The sequence below is a fragment of the Bacillus rossius genome, chromosome 1 (genome assembly GCF_032445375.1).
Source record: "Bacillus rossius redtenbacheri isolate Brsri chromosome 1, Brsri_v3, whole genome shotgun sequence".
Taxonomy (NCBI): Eukaryota; Metazoa; Arthropoda; class Insecta; order Phasmatodea; family Bacillidae; genus Bacillus; species Bacillus rossius.
Genome location: NC_086330.1, coordinates 105,557,501 through 105,579,633, shown reverse-complemented (window position 1 = coordinate 105,579,633; position 22,133 = coordinate 105,557,501). Strand labels below are relative to the sequence as shown.

Here is a 22,133-nt window from a genome sequence, read left to right as displayed (position 1 = left end):
AAAAGGTTTCGGTTTTCCAACTTAAAAATCAGTATGTTTCTGAAAATTGTAGACAATTTTTATTATATTGGTTTATGTTTAATTTTGGTTGTATTTATATAAATATTAAAAACACATTTTGATAAAAAAATTATAGGAAAATTATTTTTAAAAGTTTTGAAATTTGTTCACCAGGTATTTGTAGACAACCTGAGTAAACACCCTGCTCCCCAATATCCCTGGTCAATTTTGTTTGTTTATCATATCTTATGATATTATTGTCAGCAATACATGCCTCAAAAAAACTGGCAATAAAATGGGGTAGTGCAGTGAATAAAGTAATCACAGCGACCTAATAAACCACCAAAATCCTCGAAAATTTGCAGACTACTGCTCCTCTGCTGCTACCGGTGTCCTGCTGGTGACAACATGTTTGCGTGCAACAGTGAATGAATGCTTTGTTGGCTCTTAGATGACAGGCATTTGTTATATAAAATTATTTAATTAACTAAATTGTAGTGGGATTTTAATAAATAACAAAATACAAGGCAAACACCACGTTCTTGCACATTTCAATTCAAAATAATTAATAATCAATATAAATAAAATACAGTACAACCCGGTTATAACATTCCCGTTTTTAACATTTTCCCGCCTATAACACCATAATTTCATGGTCCCGTCATTTCTCCATATATCACAATGCTTTAATTTCCCGCCTGTAACAATATTAAAATTTCTACATTCCCGCCTTTAACGTTCAAATTTGCTTTGATAACTGCCACAATTTTCAGTATCCCTTCCTTCAAAGTCATAATTTAGAGCGAAATCATAGCTAGAAAATACAGCACGCATATACAAACATCAGATGTTTACATTTGTGTAGTTCACCATAGACGTGGTACACACGCACTCCACAACTTGCACCGGATAAACTATCAATATGGCGTCCTGTCAGGGTCTCCAGATTGAGTTTTCAAAATTTCCCCAAAACAGACAAAACATTTCCCCAAAATGATACAGATTTCCCCAAAAATCTTTAACCTACCTTATCTACCTATTCCTTTAAAATATTATTTATTATCAGTGTTGGCCGCTTAAAGGTGTGATATTATATGTTCAGAGCTGTAAAACTATCGTACGTATCAAGAATCAAAGTATATAAAATTATTATTTTATATATAAATAAAAAAAATCGTCTAACCAGAAAAATTAAAAAAAAATAATAAAACCTGCTGCATGGGCGACACTTTTGATTTTTTTATGATTTTGTTTTTTTCGTTCTATTGATTTACCGATCACGATGTTTTTTTTTATTATTGTATACGAGAGCTAATTTGTGGTGTAATGACTGACTAAAGTAAAGTAACAGCAGCATAATTTAATTTATTTATTTTTGATAATATTGAGTACCTATATACCAACACAAAATATACATTTTCTCTGTCATAAATATTACAGTAGATTGACCTATTATAGTAAAAAGATTGTGTTACATAGTACAATTAACGAATTAAATTAAGTGAAATCTACTGTACATAACTATTTTACTAATGTAAACACTATATATCATTTATACTGGAATAAAACAACAATAATATCAGTACAACCATACTTATGCCAAAAGCAACATTACACCGACATCGTTATGATTATTATATACATCCTCTGACTTAAACTTGGCAAGCCTTTTAGTGCTTAGCTCAAATTTATTACAGCCTTCGTTTCTCAAACTGTACCGCACTCTAATTATGTGATCTGCTGTGCTTGTATGAATTCTATTTCTCAATTTGTTTTTCACCACATTCATTTCCACACTAGTTTTCGAGAACAGCAATACCTATCAACTTATTCAAATCAAGGCCATCTGTAGCTAGCTGCTTTTTAAATGCATTCAATAAAGTGAGTGTTTAAAAAACTAAACATGTTTTGTTTGAAAAAAGGATTAGAGATGGCATTAGAAGTAATACTAGGCAGGCAGATTAAATACTTCCCCATTTTTCCCCGTTACCGAAATATTTTTCCCCAAAAATTTCCCCAAGGATCTAGTTTCCCCAAAATTTCCCCCCAAAAAATAATTTTCCCCAATATGGGGAAAAAAAACCCAATCTGGAGACACTGCGTCCTGTTCACACTCGTTAGCCTATGACTTGTTCCGTTATACTTATGATGCACATTTTGTGCACTGATACATGGTCGGAAACAGTGCTACTGTATTCTATGGTGCTGGTTTTTGTTTCAAAGGTTTAACACCTTGAGATGGTTAAATGTTCTATGGATATATTCACGGTTTTGTTTGTGGTTAACCTTTACCGTAATTATTTTTTTTCACTTACTTATTGTAGTCACGGTCGTATTTAATTAAAATACGCTGTATTGAAATTTTACTCAGGTTATTGTACTGCTAAGATGGCCGATAAATATAAACGAAAATCATATTCTGTAGCTGAAAAAATTCAGTTTATTAACTAGTGGACAGGAACCCCAACAAAACGCGTGTTGTGATTGCAAAAGAGTTGAATATTTCTGTTTCGACTCTGAACTGTATCGTAAAAACTTTTTTTTTTTTAAGCCTATTATTAGGAATTATCTATAAATAAAATTAACCAATTTTCCACTCTATTGCTGTACTTAGTGTATTACTCCTGTATTTTATGTTGTTTTACCTATACTATTTAAATTAATCAATCCACACATAATTTATACATAGTGAAGATGTAATTTTATGATTTCCTGCTTATAACATTTTCCTGCTTATAACATTTTTTTAAGTTGGTCCCTTGGAGAATGTTATAACAGGGTTGTACTGTAGATGTGTGTGTCCATATATTTCACCTTGTAGTGACAAATACTTACTGGAAAGCACTGTTGTCAGTATGTTTGTGTCAGGGACTGTTGTGATGAGGAAGATATGGTAGTTGAAAATGATCTACTTCAAGCATTTCCATACAGTTCGACTATAGTGTTCTACAAAGTGTTCAGAATATCCTATAATGAGAGTCAATGGAAAATGGTCAATTTCGGTGAATAAATCGAGTTTTCTTGCAAAGAGAGTTATTTTCCTTTAAAGTAACTTGATGCTCAGTTCCAGAACTAGATGCTTGGCACCTAATCTTTGTTCACCTTATGTGATGCTCAAAATTTACAATATTTTTCATGCGTGTCTTTTTTCTAATGTACAAGCACATTACAAAGCTTGCACATCATAATGCCTTTTTCTTTATTGAACAGGTAAAATTCTTTGTCTATATACTCTTTAGCTCTTTCGAAAGCACTCACAACTTTAAGCATTTTATAGGCTTATTAACACGCCGCATAAAACATTAACAGAAAACGATCATAAAATGCTGAAGAGATAAACATTACATCGACTTTGAAATGTTAAATAACTTAACATCGACAGATATGCACTCGTATAAATAAACTTATTGGACATTTCGGTACTACTAAGTCAATGTTTTATATTTCATAACTACTAATGCCATCAGCCATTTGTCTGCAAGTAGCTGAAGTGATGATGTTTATCTCCACTCTTTACTCTGAGTGCTGCAGAAAAAACAAATAGTCAAGATGGCATCCCACATATAACCGCTTTGTTTTGTAAACAAAGTTTTGTGCATGTTTCAAAATAATACAACTTTTTTTTTTCTTTCCAGAAATTAATCTTGTGCAAATATTACGATTCTGTCGTATTTAGTGAAAAATTGCAGATTTCGCACATCACCGCTAATTTGGTTAAAAGGAAATGCATTATATTAACTTCTTATCGCTACTAAGTCAGGTTATTTTACTACACATCATGTGCAAATTTTGCAATTTCATCATTAACAATATTTGTTTACCCGTACCTATAATGGTTTTTATATCTCCTGTTTGGTGTGTGTGAGTCTGCGAGTTGACCAACCGTCACCTAACAGCAACCATCGACCATCCATCATTGAATGTATTTTAATGTTCTCGATCGTATTAGAATAAACCAACTACCGAACAACCATTATTGACCGCTGACCACCTAACACCCGTCAGTGAATGTACCAGAATATGATAGATTTTAATAGAATTTTCTGTATTTCGGGTGGGGGAATCCAGCCCTGCATATGCTCGTGTCTGTGTACAGTTAGTGCGAATCTGATTGAAGTACGTCACTGAAGATGGTGTATCATGTGCTCTTTGCTGGCCTGCTGCTGGCCGACTGACGGCTCCAAGGTAAAAGTTGACCATCTCGACCATAGTGGCACAACATGTAGCTTCACGGCAGCATGGTGGAGGCCCGTCCTATCGCAACTGGGTCCTTAACACTGCTTCCAAGCAATGCCATGTATTGTATTTTGATGTCTTTTCGTGAGAAGGCTGGATTTTTTCAAGTTTTGTGGCACACTTTCAGCTTGGATGGTGATTTATTGAGTATCTAATTGTCACCTCAAGTGAATTAGATCCCTCTTTTAACATAATTGTAAACATTTTTTGTAGGTAACAATACTGACCATAATTCTGTCTTGGTATTTTTTTATTTACTCTGATAAACTCACATCAGCGGTTGTATTGTTTCATTTTTAACTACAGTTATGCACTGATATATGAAACACAGTACGTTTATACTCAACTTAATGAAACTGCATTCATAATGAAATTTTGATTAGTGCATAGATGAAAAGGTTGACCCATCAACATGCAACTGAAATTAAAGACTGCTGTCGTAGTTATAATTCAGACATTTAGCATCGTACTTCTCCTGTGTTAAATGTGTTGTTTTCTATACTATAGCATCTGCTAGCAGTCCAGCTGATGCCCAAGCCTTTACAAGTGATCAAACTGACGCAGAGAAGACGAAAGTTGACTTGATCTTTTGTCACCTGAAGCTGTTGCTCAAGGATATTCTCTCTGAGGTAAGTGAAGTCAATTAATGTTTGTAACTCAATGGCTCAGAAATCTAGGCCACCTGAAGGGTATGTGTACTATAAATGAAATGTCATTACATAATATATGTTGCATGTTCAAATGAATGTGTTGTATACAGTAAAACTTCACTACAACAAGCTTCAAGGCCCCAAGATTGCCAGTGGTTTGTTGTAGTGAAGTTCTTTATATTGAAATCATAAAAATTGCATTATTTTTGGGTGTGCCTATTAACAACATAGAAAGTACGTTAGCAACTGTATAAAAATTACTTATTTCTCAATTCATCACTATAAAGAAATCATGAAAACTTGTAAATAACTGTAAACACATTAAGAATAAAAATATGTAATATTTATCAATTCTAGTTTAACTGATCTTCTCTTTAAAAACAGATGGTGCAGACTCAAGTTCATGGGAACACATTAAAAAACACTGTTCTAAAATATAAAAGTAAGACTATATAATTATATGAAGTAAACTAAACTGATTTCAACAACAACCACACAATTCACTTTGATTTTGAAAAAAGTCTATAAATGATGACTGCTTTTCATTGTTCCCAGTTCCCGAGTTACATCCTTCTCAATACTTTTGAGAACTCTCATGTGGTGAGATAAATTTGTGGATGTTAAGAACAGCCTCTCCAACACATCTAGTGCAGCACAAATTTCTTCTCTCCGAGGCCGCTTGAGCTCAACCTCTTCCGTATCATCCTCCTCATCTTCGTTTGCCTGGGCAGTCTCCTCGTCACACTCTGAAGTTGTTTTATCTGATACAGGAGGACATGTTGTCAGCTGATTATCAATGGTAGAAAAATCACTGAATGATTGGCAGCTATCAAATTTTTTTTGTACTTCCACCCATTCAGCTTCACATTCATCTGCATCATCAATACAGTCATCTCCACTTGAGCTTGCAGGGAACCCTGCCTTGGCAAAACAATTCACAACAGTGCTAGCTTGATTCGGCGCCATGCCGAACAAAGTCTGTGGATAGCTTGCAAAATGTTCCACTTTAAAGCTCTTGCTTCTTTAGCGCAATCCATCTGTCGCAGAAGAAACTGCACCAATTGTCTTTTATAATCTTGTTTCACCTGTGCTATGATGCCCTGATCAAGTGGTTGTAATGTACTGGTGCAATTTGGTGGAAGGAAAACCACTTTGATGTTCCTTAGAGCAGCAAAATTAGCATTATGGGCAGCACAATGGTCAATAAACAACATTACCTTCCGGTTTAGCACACCCATCCTTGAGTCAAAACTGTTGGGCCACTCTTGAAAAAATGATGAGATCATCCAAGAGTTCTTGTTGATCCTATACTTGCATGGCAAGTGTTTTATATTTTTGAAACAACGTGGTTTAGCAAATTTACCAACAACTATTGGTTCCATTTTTTTCAGAACCATCGCTGTTTACACAAAAAAGCACTGTGAAATGTTCTTTGCTTCTTTTGCCTCCATGGCATGTTTGACCCCTAACCTCCAAAGTTCTATCAGGAAGGAGATTAAAAAATATTCCCGCCTCATCAGCATTAAAATGTCTTCTCATAACCGGAAATCAGAGAATCCAGTTCGGCTTGCCATTTCTCCTGTACAGTGACATCAACAGCAGCAGCTTCACCTGACACTTTCGGGTACTCAAGTTGTACCTTGCCTTAAATCTGTGTAGCCACCCACCTGAAGCTTGAAAGTTGTCTAATCCCAATTTTAGGGCTTCTTCGAGTGCCTTCTCCTGCAAGACATTCCCAGCTACTGGTATGTTTGATGCTCTTGACTGCATCATCAAGTCAAACACACTTCTCCAAGACTTCATATGGTGCCGCTGAAATATGTTTTCGGCTGTGGGATAAAAAATCATGTTTCATAATTTCAGACCGCTGATTTAAAATCGTGGACAAAGTAGATTTCGCGATTCAAAATTCTGTTGTGATGTCTGTTTTCTTCTTCCCGTCGTCTACTGCTTTAATTATAGCTAGTTTCGTTTTCATATCAATTGATTCCGCTTTCTCGGCAACATTTTGCCAAAACAATTTGAAAACGTCAACAAAAAAATCACAAACTTAAAACTTACACACTTAAAACTCACACGATACTTTACAATTTACGTAACACGTTTCATATTGCGGGCGCGAAATAAACACAACACGGATATGACGTAATGGTGTATACAAAACATCCGCAGCGGAAAATGGCCTTTGGCGGCGGATGCTAGAAGTAGGAGCGCTGCAGGCGCGCCAATGCATGGTGGTGGCGGATGCTAGAAGTGGGAGCGCTGCAGGCGCGCCAATGCAAGGTGGCGGCGGATGCTAGAAGTGGGAGCGCTGCAGGCGCGCCAATGCAAGGTGGCGGCGGATGCTAGAAGTGGGAGCGCTGCAGGCGCGCCAATGCAAGGTGGCGGCGGATGCTAGAAGTGGGAGCGCTGCAGGCGCGCCAATGCAAGGTGGCGGCGGATGCTAGAAGTGGGAGCGCTGCAGGCGCGCCAATGCAAGGTGGCGGCGTATGCTAGAAGTGGGAGCGCTGCAGGTGCACCAATGCAAGGTGGCGGCGGATGCTAGAAGTGGGAGCGCTACAGGCGCGCCAATGCAAGGTGGCGGCAGATGCTAGAAGTGTAGCGCTGTAGGCGCGTCAACAAAAGATGTTAGATATTAGTAGTGCTGTTACCCAATTGATGTGTTCTGCTGTCATTGTGTCGACATTCCTAGGTGGCGACCGGGCCGGAAATGGCTGTAAACTAATGAACTTGCTCAAAGGTCGGTGGAGAAGCCGCGATAGCGTCAAGGCTATCCTGCTTCTTGGAATGCCTATCGCTATCGGACTTGCAAGGGGGTACCCGGGGCTAAGGCCTGTAAACCTGGGCTATTGCCCCAGTTCGGGGGGGGAGACCATGATAACTTCTAGGTCCTCCACTCTCCCAATCGGTTCGAGATGGCGGACCAGACATCATCGAAATTGGTAGTGGAGCGGGGTGGTCCTGTTTGTGGAATAGGTCCCAGCTGAGGTTTCCTTTGTCGGCCCAGGACCACAATTGGTGTCGGCCTCGCAGTAGGCGGTGGTGCCCCATGTGCTTTAGAGGCAAGCACGAGGGTTCCCTAGCCCTGAGACATGCTGACGCAGTGAGCGACGGAGACTGCTCTGGTTACCGGCCTGGATAGCCGGGAGAGGTTGAGTAGGCCTCCACCGGACCGCGGGTTCGCTGGGTGGTTTGAGGAGTCCCAGTGTGATGCGGGAGACCGGGGCAGGCGCCAGAAGTGATGGCTCCAGAGGGCTAAGGGAGCATCCAACTTTCTGGTGAGCTGAGTGGGGTAGGGGGCCGATGGTGGTACACATGCTGGGATGGGTAGCCTCAGCCCCTGTGTATAGCTAAAGCTCTAACGCCCTTCCTGGTTGCATATGCGGCGTGATACGCGTCCACGCCCGTGGGGGCCCCGGGGCGGCAGGGCCATTAAGCTAAGAGCGCCGGGTAATAAAAGAAATGGGGTGGAAACCCCTGTGTCATGAAATCATGTCATTGTGTGCCGTATTGTTTTGCTTCTTACGTTTCGTTATCATTTCATAACAAAATTTTGAGACGGAAGTATTTATGATGATTGTCCAGCATATATATTGTGTTCGTTAACGTGAATATTTTGTAAACCTCTCGCAAAATATTGCTGGAAAATTCGTATAGTTGAAAATAATTTACATATGATTGCATTGCGTTTTGGCGGGACCGTAGGAGATGTTCGTTATAGTGAAGTGTACGTTATCCTGAAGTTTGTTAACGCGATGCTTTACTATTAACTGTTCAAAGCATCTAGCATTCACTATTTTTATCTGAGAGAGTATGTGATGATTATTTATTTTATGATACAAGGCATGTGACTTAAGAGCAGTTTCTGATTTATTGTTTGATTATCAATAAGAAAATTGAATACTAATGTTAAATCTTATATTAATCTTTTTGTGGCCTTTCCAAACTGAAATATGGTGGGAAAAGGGAAAAAAAGAAATCTATCTGTAATCCCTATCCTTTGTTAAAACTGGGTAGGGGAAACTTCATATTCAGTAGAATCTCACTACAAGAAACGACAGTGTTGGAAGATATTATTGTAACAATGGATACTTGTAATATTTGGATAATGATGAACTTACAAAGACCAAAGTCAAATTCTCATATATTTCTAAAAGTGTCAAAAGTTTGCATTGTATATTAAAAAAAATTGTGCATCATAGTGAAAAAAAATGCATGGGATGAAAATTGTTAAAAAAAAGTCTCTACCACTAGATTTTTTTTTAATATCTCTAACCTATACATTTATTTGGCAAATCCTACGATGTGTTGCTTTAAAGTTTTGCAACTGTTGGTAAGCATATAAAAAATTAATAACTTACTAACATGTGCTGGTAAAGTTAATTTCTAGTGTTGTCTTCTGAGAAAGGTTAATTTGTTATTTTTGTAGTCATACTATTCTAAATAAAAATTACATCTTTGAATGGTATGTTCAACAACCTTTTCCTCTTTCCTCTCCCCCCTACTCTTTCAATGTCTGAAATAAGTGTAAACACCGACTGGTGCTGCATGACCATTCTACCTGTCTAGGTCAGGTAAACGTGTCAATTCAGGATGGAAAAAATCTTGTAAGGTCATGGTATTTTGGATTTCCAGAACTGTTGAATCCAATATTCATATTCAGGGCTATTTTGCTATTTTGCACAGTTCTATTCATTACTGTATGTTTGTTTTTTGCTGAAGAAACTTGTTTGTAAATGTCAGATTAACTTGAGTGCACAAGTTTTTTTTATCATAGGTCTTGACATCAGGAATAAAAAAAATGTATGGCAGCACATGGCAATCCAGGATAATTAAGAAACCTCCGTGGACTTTGTCTGAGGTTTTATTCTGCATTCTCAAGCATTGGAGTGTCATGAGCGAGTATGGATTTCGCCAGAATAAGTGGCCATCCCATAACGACAAACTAATGAACTGTGCGAATGACATCAAGAAGTACCTGACTATCTTACAAGCATTTCTAAAGACCAGCTCACGAAATTGTAAGTATCATCTTTTTTAAAAAAATGTTGTTGCTTGTTATGAATGTTGTTAGTATTATTTGTAATTGTCTTATTCACAACTGTGTTTTAAACATTTTACTGTAGCCTGAATACTCCCATGTAATGCTACTGCATCATAAATATTCATCTTTAACACTGCTGCATTGTAAGACACTAAGACAATCTAGGTTTGAATCATGGTAGGGTTGAAATGCAATTTCCTGCAAGTGGAAAATGTGGCAGATGATGTGAGTCGGTGGGGTTTCTCGGGCTACTGCTGTTTCCCCCACCAGTTCCATCTGTTGATACGCCATTCACATTATAGAACCCCTCATTGTCTGTAACAGCCTCAATGTCAATGAGGCGTCAAGCCTCTTTTTGTCTATTTATTTATTTATTCATTTATTCATTCTGAAAGAGACTAGTTGTTGGTGGGCCACTTAAACTTTTATCTATTTCCAATTCCATTTCTGATGCCATAAAATTTTTACATAATGGCATTTCACTAAACATACACTGATGGAAATGTTATGATAAACCCCCAAAATAAAAATTAAAAATAAACTTTTGGTACATTTATCAGTAGTATGGATTCCTGATAATTTAACCACTAATCTAACCTTAGACATGCATGAAATTGTCAGACAAATGTAGGTTTGTATATTTTTAATTTTAGTGTCCATTATGTCAGATTTATAACATGAATAATGTAAATATAAAGGGCATATCATAATATTATAGTCATAAATAAATTGGCTAAATTACACTGATGCATATTGCTTGTATACTGTTATAGAGTGGGAAGTGATTACTGATTAGTTCTGTAGCCCATCTGGTCAACACATTTTTCATAATTTATTGCATTTTTTTTATCAGTACACATTGTACTATATTTTAAGATAGCATTTATTTTTCATTTTTCCCTATGGATGTGCTGACAGGATACTGCATAATATGGGCACTGCTATTTGATTATGGCCATGGTTCACGATTTTTGCAAATCAACGTGTTACGTTATTGAGCGAAAATTATTTAAGTTATAGAGATATTAAATTACACATTTTAAACAGGAAAGTCCAACATATTGTATGCGATACCATTGGACGCAATACAATTATTACAAAATTTAATAGAAATATTGGTAATTGGACCATTTTAAAAATTTTGGTTCATTCAGTATTGACTGCTATCATTGTGCAATTAAAGTAAACAAAAAATGTGTTTAATTCTAACATATCTTCATTAAGTTCACCACCTACCTGTCTGTCAAACGTATTTATTTTATTTATTTATTTACATTTTGTGACATGCACATCAATGCCATTAAAGGGCTGCACTTTGATAGTTTCTTTAAAATTAGAATATTTTAATATGTAACAAGAAATGTTACTAGTAAAAATTATTCTTTTTAAGATGTTTTGATGTATATATTTAGATACTTGCGTATCTTACCTAAGGAATAATGTCATCTCTTAACTTTGGTGTGACAACAATTTAAATCTTAGCAATTGATGTGCTGAATAAGCGAAAACAAACATTTCTTTATATACTACAAAGTTAAATGATAGTTGTCAGTAATGCCAACAAGAGTGCAGAGCAATGCTTGCTCGCTGGTGCACGCGAGTACAGCAATGCCACGTTGTCGATATTTTACAGTTTGAAATGGCTGGTAGTTGTGAAACAGTGCGCGCAATTTGTATGATTATTCGTGATGGGCAAGAGAGAAAGTTCTTACTGCAGTCGTAAGCAAAATGATCATTGTGTATATTTATTCATATAGGAGAATAGAGAAAAAGAATTATATTTCTACAATATGTCACTAACAGAAAAAACCTGAATACACAAGAAACTGAAATAAGTGAGTTTCACCACAGTGGACCACTTACATTACCATAAAATGGACTTAATTTTTTTAGTATGTATCAATTTTTTGCTGTAATGATTTTTATTTGTAAAAACTATTGAAAAGCTACGTCTGGATTGGCTACCTCATGCAATTAGTTCCCCAATGAATAAATAGTTATGGTAATAAACTGGCGCTACATTTCCCCTTGGCACCACCATGAATGGTTTTTGTGTGCGCTATGCGTTATCCTCATGTCATAAGAAAATTTTACGTAGCGATTAAAGATTCTCGCTTAATCCTTCCTTCACAGGTATAAAATGAGGAGGGAGGAGGCATTTTTCGGAATTCGACATCTTTTAAGGGGAAGAGGGTCCATGGTGTCATGCAATAATAAAGAATAACAAAAAATAATTTATTAAAACAATTTTTTTAAACAATAGTGTTTGATGATTACTTACTAATTTCTCTAACTACAGCTCCTTGCTCTTTGTTTTGTTTTTTCTCCTGGATACTCCCTTGACTGTTGTAATACCTAATTTACGAGCATCGAGTTAGTTTTCAGATGTTTCATAGACAAACATATCAGGCAATATTAGATGTTACATTTCAGGTTGGCCTGGCAACACAACCCAGAATAGTAACTTATTACAATTAAAACATTGGAAAAAACTAAGTTTGTATAAGTTACATCTTTAATTTTCTTAGTGAACTGCCGCGGCTGCACATCACAACAATCGCGTGATAACTCGATGACTACAACTGACGACAGACAACAGACAAAATGCAACTGACCAATCACAATTCAAAATGTTTCTAGTCTGAAAAGACACATCACACCGATCAAGGCTCGCCCTGATTGGCTGGCGAGACTGCACCCAGCGGAAGTTCCCGTTATTGCTGCGCAGTAACACATCCACGTGCTGGGTTTTTTCAATGATGCTCTAACTTGAGGCGTGAAAAATAACTTGCCGGTACCAAGGTGTCACACCCGTGTCTTCCTTTCAAAACCCTTCTAGAATGTTCTTGAAAGTTCCATACAGTCTTTCTACTTAAACTATGCTTAAATTTTCGATAAAACGTAATTAATACACCTGTTAACTGTATAATTGATAAATTAAACAATAACAAAACATTTTACAAAATATAACTCAAATTAATAATGTTCTTTAAAATAAAGTTTTTTAATATTTTTTATGATTATTAAAAAGTGCTTAATGAACTGATTTTCTTTTTTTAATTTCAAATAAATTCTTTATGGTTCGTAATAAACAAGATGTGAAATAATCTAAACTTTGTGTTAGTAATGTTAATATATTTAATTTAGTTAAATATTATTTTTATAACTCGGAGTGTTTCACCACTTTACATTGAATTCTGACAATGTATATATATTGTATACTTTTTGTAGGCATATTAACACTGGTGAAAATTAAAATAGAGTATATAGACAACTTGTTCATCATCGTAACAGTATGATACAATGGGCTTTCATGATAGGTAGAATGGTTGGTTGGTGGTAGGGTTCTTTACTTTCTGCCAATGGTCGATCAAAGCAAGGAATAAATAGAGTTAATGTTGGATTTTAGTCAAACTGTTAATGCACAGAGAATGTAATGCAAAGCATGTATAACTTAAGTCTATTTAGAAATTCTTGAACACCTAATAACTACATTAGCTTCACTAATAATATAATTTAGCTCTATAGTTATCTGTGCTAAAGTAATGTGTCACAATTTTAAGTTTTAAATGTTGATATAATAAATATAAATTATTAGGTATACTTACCTCCAAAATATAATTTTTTTGTATAAATGAGTGTAAATTTCATGTACCAGTATTTTAAACTCTTTGGCAGAATTTTTTTTTAATTTTAGATATTATTAAAACTAATTGTTAATACTGCAACTATTGCTAATATTGCAATCTGATTTCAAAATTTCCTAATTATTTAAGGTCCATACAAATGGCATTCGTTCCTGATTTTGCCTCGCCTCATAACTGCCAACATACTCCTCATAAACTTCATTTCTATGGCTCTGATCTTCCCAGGAATGAGATTGTACAAGCAAGAGCAGGAGTAGAAGACTTGAATTAGATAATTGAAAAATCAAGAATGAGTTGGTATGTACATGTACAGAAAATGGGGGGAAAAGAGAGGCTGCCTAGGAAAAAGATGGAATTGAAGTCCACAGGAAAAATACCCCAAGGAGGAGGTGGGAAGAGCAGTTAGTTAGAGTGTAGGAGAGAGGAGAAAATTGGAATAAAGTGAGGATGAGGAATGGTGGAGGAACAGAGGTAGATGGAGGCATTTTACTTTGCTGATGATGACGATGACGACGATGACGATGATGACGACGGTTGACGACGGACGACCAAAGTTAATCTTTTGTGATGTAATTCGTATGTACTCAAAATTTCAAATTTTTTATTTTTTTTTATGTAACTTTTGCTTTGAAAAATATGGAATACAACATTCATTAAATTAGCTTCATTACATGAAATTGTTTATTAGACATTAAGTGATTAAAACTGTAGTTTATACTTGTATGTTTTTTATTATTATTATATATACTGTTCACAAACAAAGTAAATATGTAAATTAAGTTGCTTGCAGGAACAATAAATTATTCAACAGATGTGTAGGGATAAATACTTGTTACTGCACATCTGTACAGGTAAGACTTTACTCTCAAGCTATGTATAGCAAATATCCTTGTCGTTTGGAATAATTATAGTGGAGTGCCAAGCAATATTTTATTTAACATAAGTACAAGTTGCACTATGCTGTCATTTAAGACATTTTAATGGCAGTGGAGCAGTTTATAGCATCTTTCCATCATCCAAACTAATCAGTTGTATCTCTGCATGTCCTCAGCCTCTCTACTGTAATGACAAAATGCAGACAACAGCAATTTTTAAACCTATGTATAAAAATGTTCTTTGAAGTAGGCCTTCCAGTCATATGATTACAGCTGGTTCATCCTAAATGAACTATTTTGGCAGGTGAGGTTAAGCTATATGTACTTTCAATATTCTTCCACCACTTGTCAAAATAACACGACCATTAACTTAGTGACAAGTGTGCATGCGTATAACTAGGCGAAACTGTTATACTGTTAGTAATTTATTTTAAAAATATTTCTAATGCTTTAAATCTTAGTATGGTGCACATACTGTTAAACATTGCTGTTTAACTTCAACCAATTTCAGATACATACAGAACTTTTCAAAATATGTTAAGTTAAGGAAATTCTTTTCATCATATACTACTGAAAAACCTTTTGTATTTTTCAGGGTGCAATCACATGTTATTTTCAGGTTACGAGCAATTCATTTTTGAAAAGCTGACCTTAAAACATTTTTAGATAAGCATGAATGGTTTGTTTGATGGTATACTTTGCAAGTTTATTAATAGACTAGCTAATAACCCGAGGCTTGCTCGTGCAATTTCAGGATATTATTGATATTGCTGATATTGTGCCATTTTAAGAAAAGTATGTAATTTATTTCAAATATTTTTTCAAAAGAAAAAGAAAATAAATTGTCATGTGTATAAAATATTTAATTTACAGCAAAAAAAATTTTAGAATTTTATTTTATAAAGTGATTAAAATAGTTAACTCTGGCCTTCAATCTGTATGCATTAAATTGCATAAACAAAACAGTTTTATTTCTCGCTATATTTTGTTGATGGATTGTCAAATAGTAATTATCTTCATCTTTTACAAACAGTAAAAGGTATTACAGTACATTGTAAGCACGGTGTAATTCAGATACTCTTTTTAGTTGGCCATTTTTGCAATGAAGCACTATAACTCTGGGTACTTTTTCTTTGTTGACTAATAAGACTGCTGATTCGTTTACCATAGGTTACTTGTAACTTCCTCAATGTTGATTTTGGGGAGTGCGGTCGGCATGGATTATTAATTTTAAGTTGTCAGATGATGAGTTATGCTCCAATTTTTATTGTAAACTGTGAATATAAACATTATGACTGTTTAATACCATGTGCAACTTGTTGATTGATTCAATTTTTGTATTAGGAGCAATGTTAGATCGTAATAAAAGTTGTTCGGCATCAGAGATGAAATATATCTGTAAAAATTTTGGACTTGGCATGATGATGGAAGGAGACTACCAATCAAATGATATTTCGACCCTTCAACCTTAAATTTAGGCATAAATTTTTGTTCGCTAATTTCTCTAGCACCGAATTACGTCATCTGAAACTATGTATTGTACCTGCGTATTTTTTCAAAACTACATGGATGATTGCCTGTCAACAGATCTTTGATTGTTTGTAGCAGTTCCTGTATACAAGGGAGAACTACTTTGCCTGCAGCACAACACATACCATTTGCTTCATCGCTTTATTTTTTTGGCATAGCACATAAGGCATGTTTCATTCATCTTTCCAATTTTCACAGTACTTTGCTGAGCATAATCTGTATTTGAATCGTAAATAAAAGCTGATCTTAAATTCAATTACGCGCTCTTATTGTAGATATTCATTGTATTTCTGCCGCCAGGTGCTACAAGAGCTCGATGGTAATCTCTGTAGCTTGGGCCCGTGATATTCTCATGTTCTGACTAGCAAGTCTCTGGGAACGTTTGGTGCTAGATCGCCTACCAGGTGCTTTGGAGACATGCTGTCTAAGGCTAGCGAGTAGCTGTGAGCATTCAGAGCTAAATTCCTTAGTATGAACCTGCGATATTCGTATGTTTTGGCTGGCAAGCCATTGCGAATGTTCGGTACTGGTCTCTCTAGCACGAGCTTGCACAGTGTAATCTCTGTGACTCGCGAGATGCTGTGTAGTCTCAGAAGAAGACTCTTCCGTTTGGCATAACCTGTCTTCTCTCTTCTGAGATGTCATTCGTGAGAGTTGCCGTTTTCTTTTAGGCATGTTATTATACAGGTACAATAACTATAACTTTACACAAACCTCGACCTAACATCTGCAGAAAACTTTACATATAACTTTACACAAAATTTCAATAAGATAAAATTTAGAACCTTATTGAATTAAAACAATGTCTATGTCATAGATGTACTAACCCAAGCTCTCCATACTTTTTAAACTATTCATAGAGATAATGATAGAGAATACTTGAAAACCTCATCTTGTAAAATGTCCTTGAAAACCTCATCTTGTAAAATGTCTTTGACTTGTAACATAAAAACAGTCTCTGTGGCTGGACTATTAAACTTAAATATATGGTATTGCAGACATTTTTGTATAAATAGTTCAAAATTTTTGCAATACATTTTATTTCTTTATTTCAATACATTTAGGAAGCGCACACAGATAAATCAACCAGACGGCTAGTTTTTTTCTGACTTCAATTACAGTTATCGTGATTTCTTACTGAAAAACATTTTCATCAGAATAAAAAAAAAGCCTGTAGCACTCAGAGATAATGTAGCTTCCTATTAGTGAAAAAATTGTCAGAATAGGATCAGTAGTTTCAGAGATTACCTCCTACATCCAAACTTACAAACTTTACCTCTTTATAATATTAGTATAGATTATGCTAACATTTTATTATTTATTTTTGTATTACTCTCATTGGAATAAATATGTGGTGTACTGTTAAATATGAAATTGCCTATTGGCTTCTAGAATATTAAAATAAATGATAAACCACTAAAAACAGAGCAAAAAATGTTAATAGCTCCTTGCTTTCCAGCTATACCTTGTAGCACGTAGTTCCACAATGTGGAACCGCAATTCCTAATACGTAGAAACTATATGTCTATGATGTAGAAAGCTCATTGAATAATAAAATGTATGTTTATTATTGTATAATTTCTTTAATATTTTAATTACTATATAAATAGTGCTGTTTTAACCGCAGGGAATGTTTACTGAAATAATACATATGTACACGTAAAATGATGTATTGCTTAAGCTGTGCTTTCAAAAAACATTGACATTGTGCTTCTTTTTTTTTTTAAGATTCATGACTTTATCGTATGCCACTGTGTACCCCATTGCCATAATTACATTCGTAAAAGCCACAAAACATTTTAAACTTATAATTTCTGCAGACTTACTCCTGATGTGGAAATGTTTCTGGACCCAGCATTTCCAATGACGTTACCTTTTTAATGTACTTTTTCAATATATATGTACACATATACATAAATTGCTTAAAAAATAAAATAATAAGAATGTTTATAATATTACATTATTTTTACTCTTCTTGCGAGATGAGTGTTGTGCAGTGTAAAACACTCGCTAATAGTGTTAATTTATATGAGAAAAATTCTGTTATACTTCTGATGTAAAAATCATTCAACTTAGTAATTATTTTAGTTTTAAAAAATTTGTTTTTATTTTTTCACTTTACGTAAATCAACTAGCATCCCATCTTTATAAACATGAGTGTCTTTTAAAGTAGTACATAATATAAATTTTTCAGAAATTATTACATCTATGTATGTATAGTTTATTTGTCTACAAGTGGTTAGAAGTAACACCATTTAATTTTATTTTCGGTAGTGTAGGCACTTGCATAACTCACATCACTTCTGAAGGTTTATTGACAGACAAATTTTTAAAACAACGTTAGTTATAGCTCCAGATAGCTGGTTATGTAACTATAAGTATATGTCTTTTATATTTTCATTGCCAGAAAATATCTGTTGTATTCATCATCTTTCAATTCTTAAACATAGTAGCCAAAAATTGGCTGTACTGCTTTTCATATTCATATTGTCTTGTTAGAAGCATTACGCTAACCTGATTTTTTTTTGTTAAATTGTTTGTAAACTCCAGTACTCTAGTTACCAGCACAGCGCTTGTTCATCAACGCTTTAAATTTTTGGTCGCTGTAATTACCATTGGACAATGTATTTTTGACTAATGAAGTAATTCTCCATCAAGTAATAAATATAGATTGAGATGCACGGTTTTCAAGTTCAATCAAATATAAAAAAAACAAATGTGTATTAATATCAAAATATTTATGATTGTATGTATTTTTAATTTTTCGATATGATAAAATTAAAACGAACTTGTTTCATCTAAACTTTTTTCTGATTTTTATTATTATCAAAATATTACAATTATGTTCAAATTGTACATATCAAGATTACATGTCGAGATTACATGTCATTGTTTGTGAATTTTTATAATTTCTCCCAATGCCTTTTCCCAAATATTTCAGATGCAAAAATTAAAATCCTCACATATAGCAGACAATTAACAATAACAACTAACAATAAATAATGCTCAAAATTTTATTATAATTTGATGAAATAATTGTATTAAATTCAAATTCATTAGGAAGAGTTTTGTTTTGAATGTTTACACATACTGTTTGTATGAGACAGTGCTTGGGGGTTCGCTGGAGCGCAGGCCATGAGCAGTGCTGCCTCCCACTTCAGGACTCCGCAGACAAACGGTCGCTCACGTGGCTGGCTTGGTCTCTGAGTTGAGTTGCGGTTACGAGGGCGAGGGGAAAACCAGTACAATTGGCAACGCTCTCTCTCAAGCAGGTCTGCGCCCAGCAGGGGGTGGGCAGAGGAAAGGGAAGACTTTTAAATATGCACTTGTCCCAAGATAGCGATATACCCTCCTCGTCGGAAAGATAACTTGCAACTGACCGCTTCCTGCGGCCAACCCAGTCTATATACAGAGCAGCTGAATGGTGGGGGATGTGAGTTAGACACTCTCTACCACAATATCAGCAAAATTCAGTTGGGTAAATTAAGCAAAAATAAGTTTGGGTAAGTGACGATTTTTTGTGGGTGAACCACCCCTTTAAGGGCAAAGACACTTGTTACAAGGTTGTGACATTGCCAGTGTGGGGAACTAGACTTGAAAAAGAAATACCCCCATTTAAAAGCTACCCCAGTCCTTCAAAAACTTGGCCCTCTCTGAGCAGTTACAAATACTTTTAGAAGTATATCTTTTGTACTGCCAGTTGAGTTTTCTAGTGAGGTGTGCCATTGCCCCGAAATCTATATACCATTCCTCAGCATCTCCATTTCACATCGAAAGAACATTCAGAAAAGCATTGTGGCCACTTTTTCTTGATTCTGGCCCCATTGTTTCTAAATTTCTAACTTGGTCATCTCATTGTGGGTAATGACCCTTCTTAAAACCCTTTTTTCTTTAGTGCTTTAGAAGGCTAACATCTTATCAGACATTAAAGGCTTATTTGTGATGACTTGAACATCTTGCAACAGTTTTTGTATAATAGAATTACCGGTAATATGCATTCCTGAACTTTCTAGGCCCATTATAATTGGTCTGTTATTGTTGGACAATCCAGCTAGAAATAATGTTCCAATCCTTTCCTCACTTACCTCAGAATTGATGGCTCGAAGTTTGTGTGCTGTATTTATTATGGCATTGACGAACGAACTTGTCCACAGAAGTGCAAGTTTCTAGTTTGGTTGTTAATAGAGTTCTTAGTAATCCCACTCTTCAAGTCAACCCTGAATCCTGAAAAGCACTCTTTAACTTGTTCCATGCCTCCTTGTCTTAGACATGCACATAGTTCACCAACTATCTTTGCCCAAGCACATGTAGCCTTCTTGACATTCTCTCTTCGCTAGTAACACTGCCATAGCTCTTCTTTCGAAGTTCTCATGGCAAACTGCCATGTGTTGTTTTTTTTCTCGGCCAATCAACTTCTCAGTCAGTGGGAATGAACCATGTGCTTGTCCTGTTGCCATGTTGGGCCCCCTTTATGTTATGTAAGTCTATTGATTACTTCTGCATCACTGCCGGCATCAATATCTTCAACAGCATACTTTGAAATCATGGTCCTTTTATGATCATTTTGACCCTGGGCCCATAACCAGTTGTGATTTGTAGGACCGAAGAATTTTAAAAAAACTATTTCACCACTAAATTAAATGTGCACATTCCGTAAAGGACAAATATAAAACACACATTAACTAAACACTAGCTGAGCACACATATACAAAATACCAAAGATAACAGTAAACAAACAGTATCCAAATGAAGTCTATTCTTATTCACATCAAGATGATTTCACACATAATAAATGGAACTGAAAATTTTAATTCTAGGCGTATAGATTTTAGATAAACAAGGAGAAAAATAAACTGGACATGTATGAATACAGTTTCGAATGTATAGATGTGAATCTTAAGCCGGGTCCACACACATAAAAATTTGCACAGAATATGACAAATGGCCTATTAATTGTGTGTGCATGGGGATTTTTGTAAATGTGGATGTGACAACGCACGCAAAAGAATATACTCCATTCAACACACATGCTCCAGAGTTCAGACGTAGTTGGTTTTTTGACGAACATCGAAGAATTTAATGTGCTACATTGAGTGGATGCTTATTAACTCCAGATTTTTTGTGGTTACGGCCCGGATACAATGAACTTAGTGTTAACACAACACAGAATTTTACACAATAGTAAAACTTCATGTAATTCAATCTTAACTAGTTACAGTCGTACATTGTATTAAGCATTTACACAAACTCAGTATGAGTATTAAATATACACCAATCCCTCACTTAGCACGGCTAATGCGTTCCTAAAAATGTTTGTGTTATTCAAAATTGTGTATTCTAAAGTATAGGTCTCCATAATAGCAAGGCTGATTTACTTAATGTGTTCAAAAATGTGTAGGGAAATATTATTTACGTAATGTTAGGATTTTTAAGATATAATTGTTGTGGGAAAACTGCTGGGTTCGTAAATGGATAGCCCAACCAAAGTTTTTACTACACAGTTTTATTGATTACGAATATTTACATCACTAACAAATAATCTTTCTTAAAATGCCTAATAATCAATTACACTTAAAAATGTTTATTCCCCAGTCACTCGGTTTTTACACACCGCACACCTCGCTGGGCCGCACCCCTTGCGCAACTCTCACCGCAGCACTCCTCGTGGACCTCCGTCGCCACACACTGTCGCCGCCGTCGCACTTCCCTTCACCGAGGATCCGCTTGACGTTTCGCTCGGAACAACACTCGGGACTCTTGCTGCACCCACGGCACTTTCGTCACTCAACTATCGCCGAGAAACACTCTTGCGCCGAGGGACTCCGCTGCACCCGTGGCACCATCACCGAGAAACACTCTCGCCCAGACTGTCGCAGAGGCCAGCATCCCGGTATTATATAGAGCCTTGTGCCCTTTCAGAAGTCACGAGCGCGGCTAGGGCCAGTTGCGTCATCCCGCGCCGACCCAACGCCCAAAGTGTTGAGAAGGGTTCATCGGCAGCTCGCGCGATAGCCCGCGAGATTCACAATTAGTGCCAGGTAATGGCACCGCGTGGGGAGCGAAGGGGTAGAGGGAGGGAAGCGACGACCCTTGTAATCTGCCAGGCACGCGTGGCATGTCTCACGTCAGCGGCGGTCACGTGACGTCAGTG

At 35.8% G+C, this 22,133-nt stretch overlaps 1 protein-coding gene across 4 annotated transcripts in view; it reads left to right on the top strand.

The window, feature by feature from the left end:
- Positions 1–22,133, top strand: part of LOC134541467 (uncharacterized) — a 182,180-nt gene that overhangs the window by 128,123 nt on the left and 31,924 nt on the right. For all 4 annotated transcript variants that reach the window (XM_063384958.1, XM_063384950.1, XM_063384970.1 and 1 more), the window contains 2 exons: positions 4,744–4,865; positions 9,664–9,907. In XM_063384958.1, the coding sequence (XP_063241028.1) occupies positions 4,744–4,865; positions 9,664–9,907 (366 nt within the window). The remainder of the gene's footprint in view (positions 1–4,743; positions 4,866–9,663; positions 9,908–22,133) is intronic.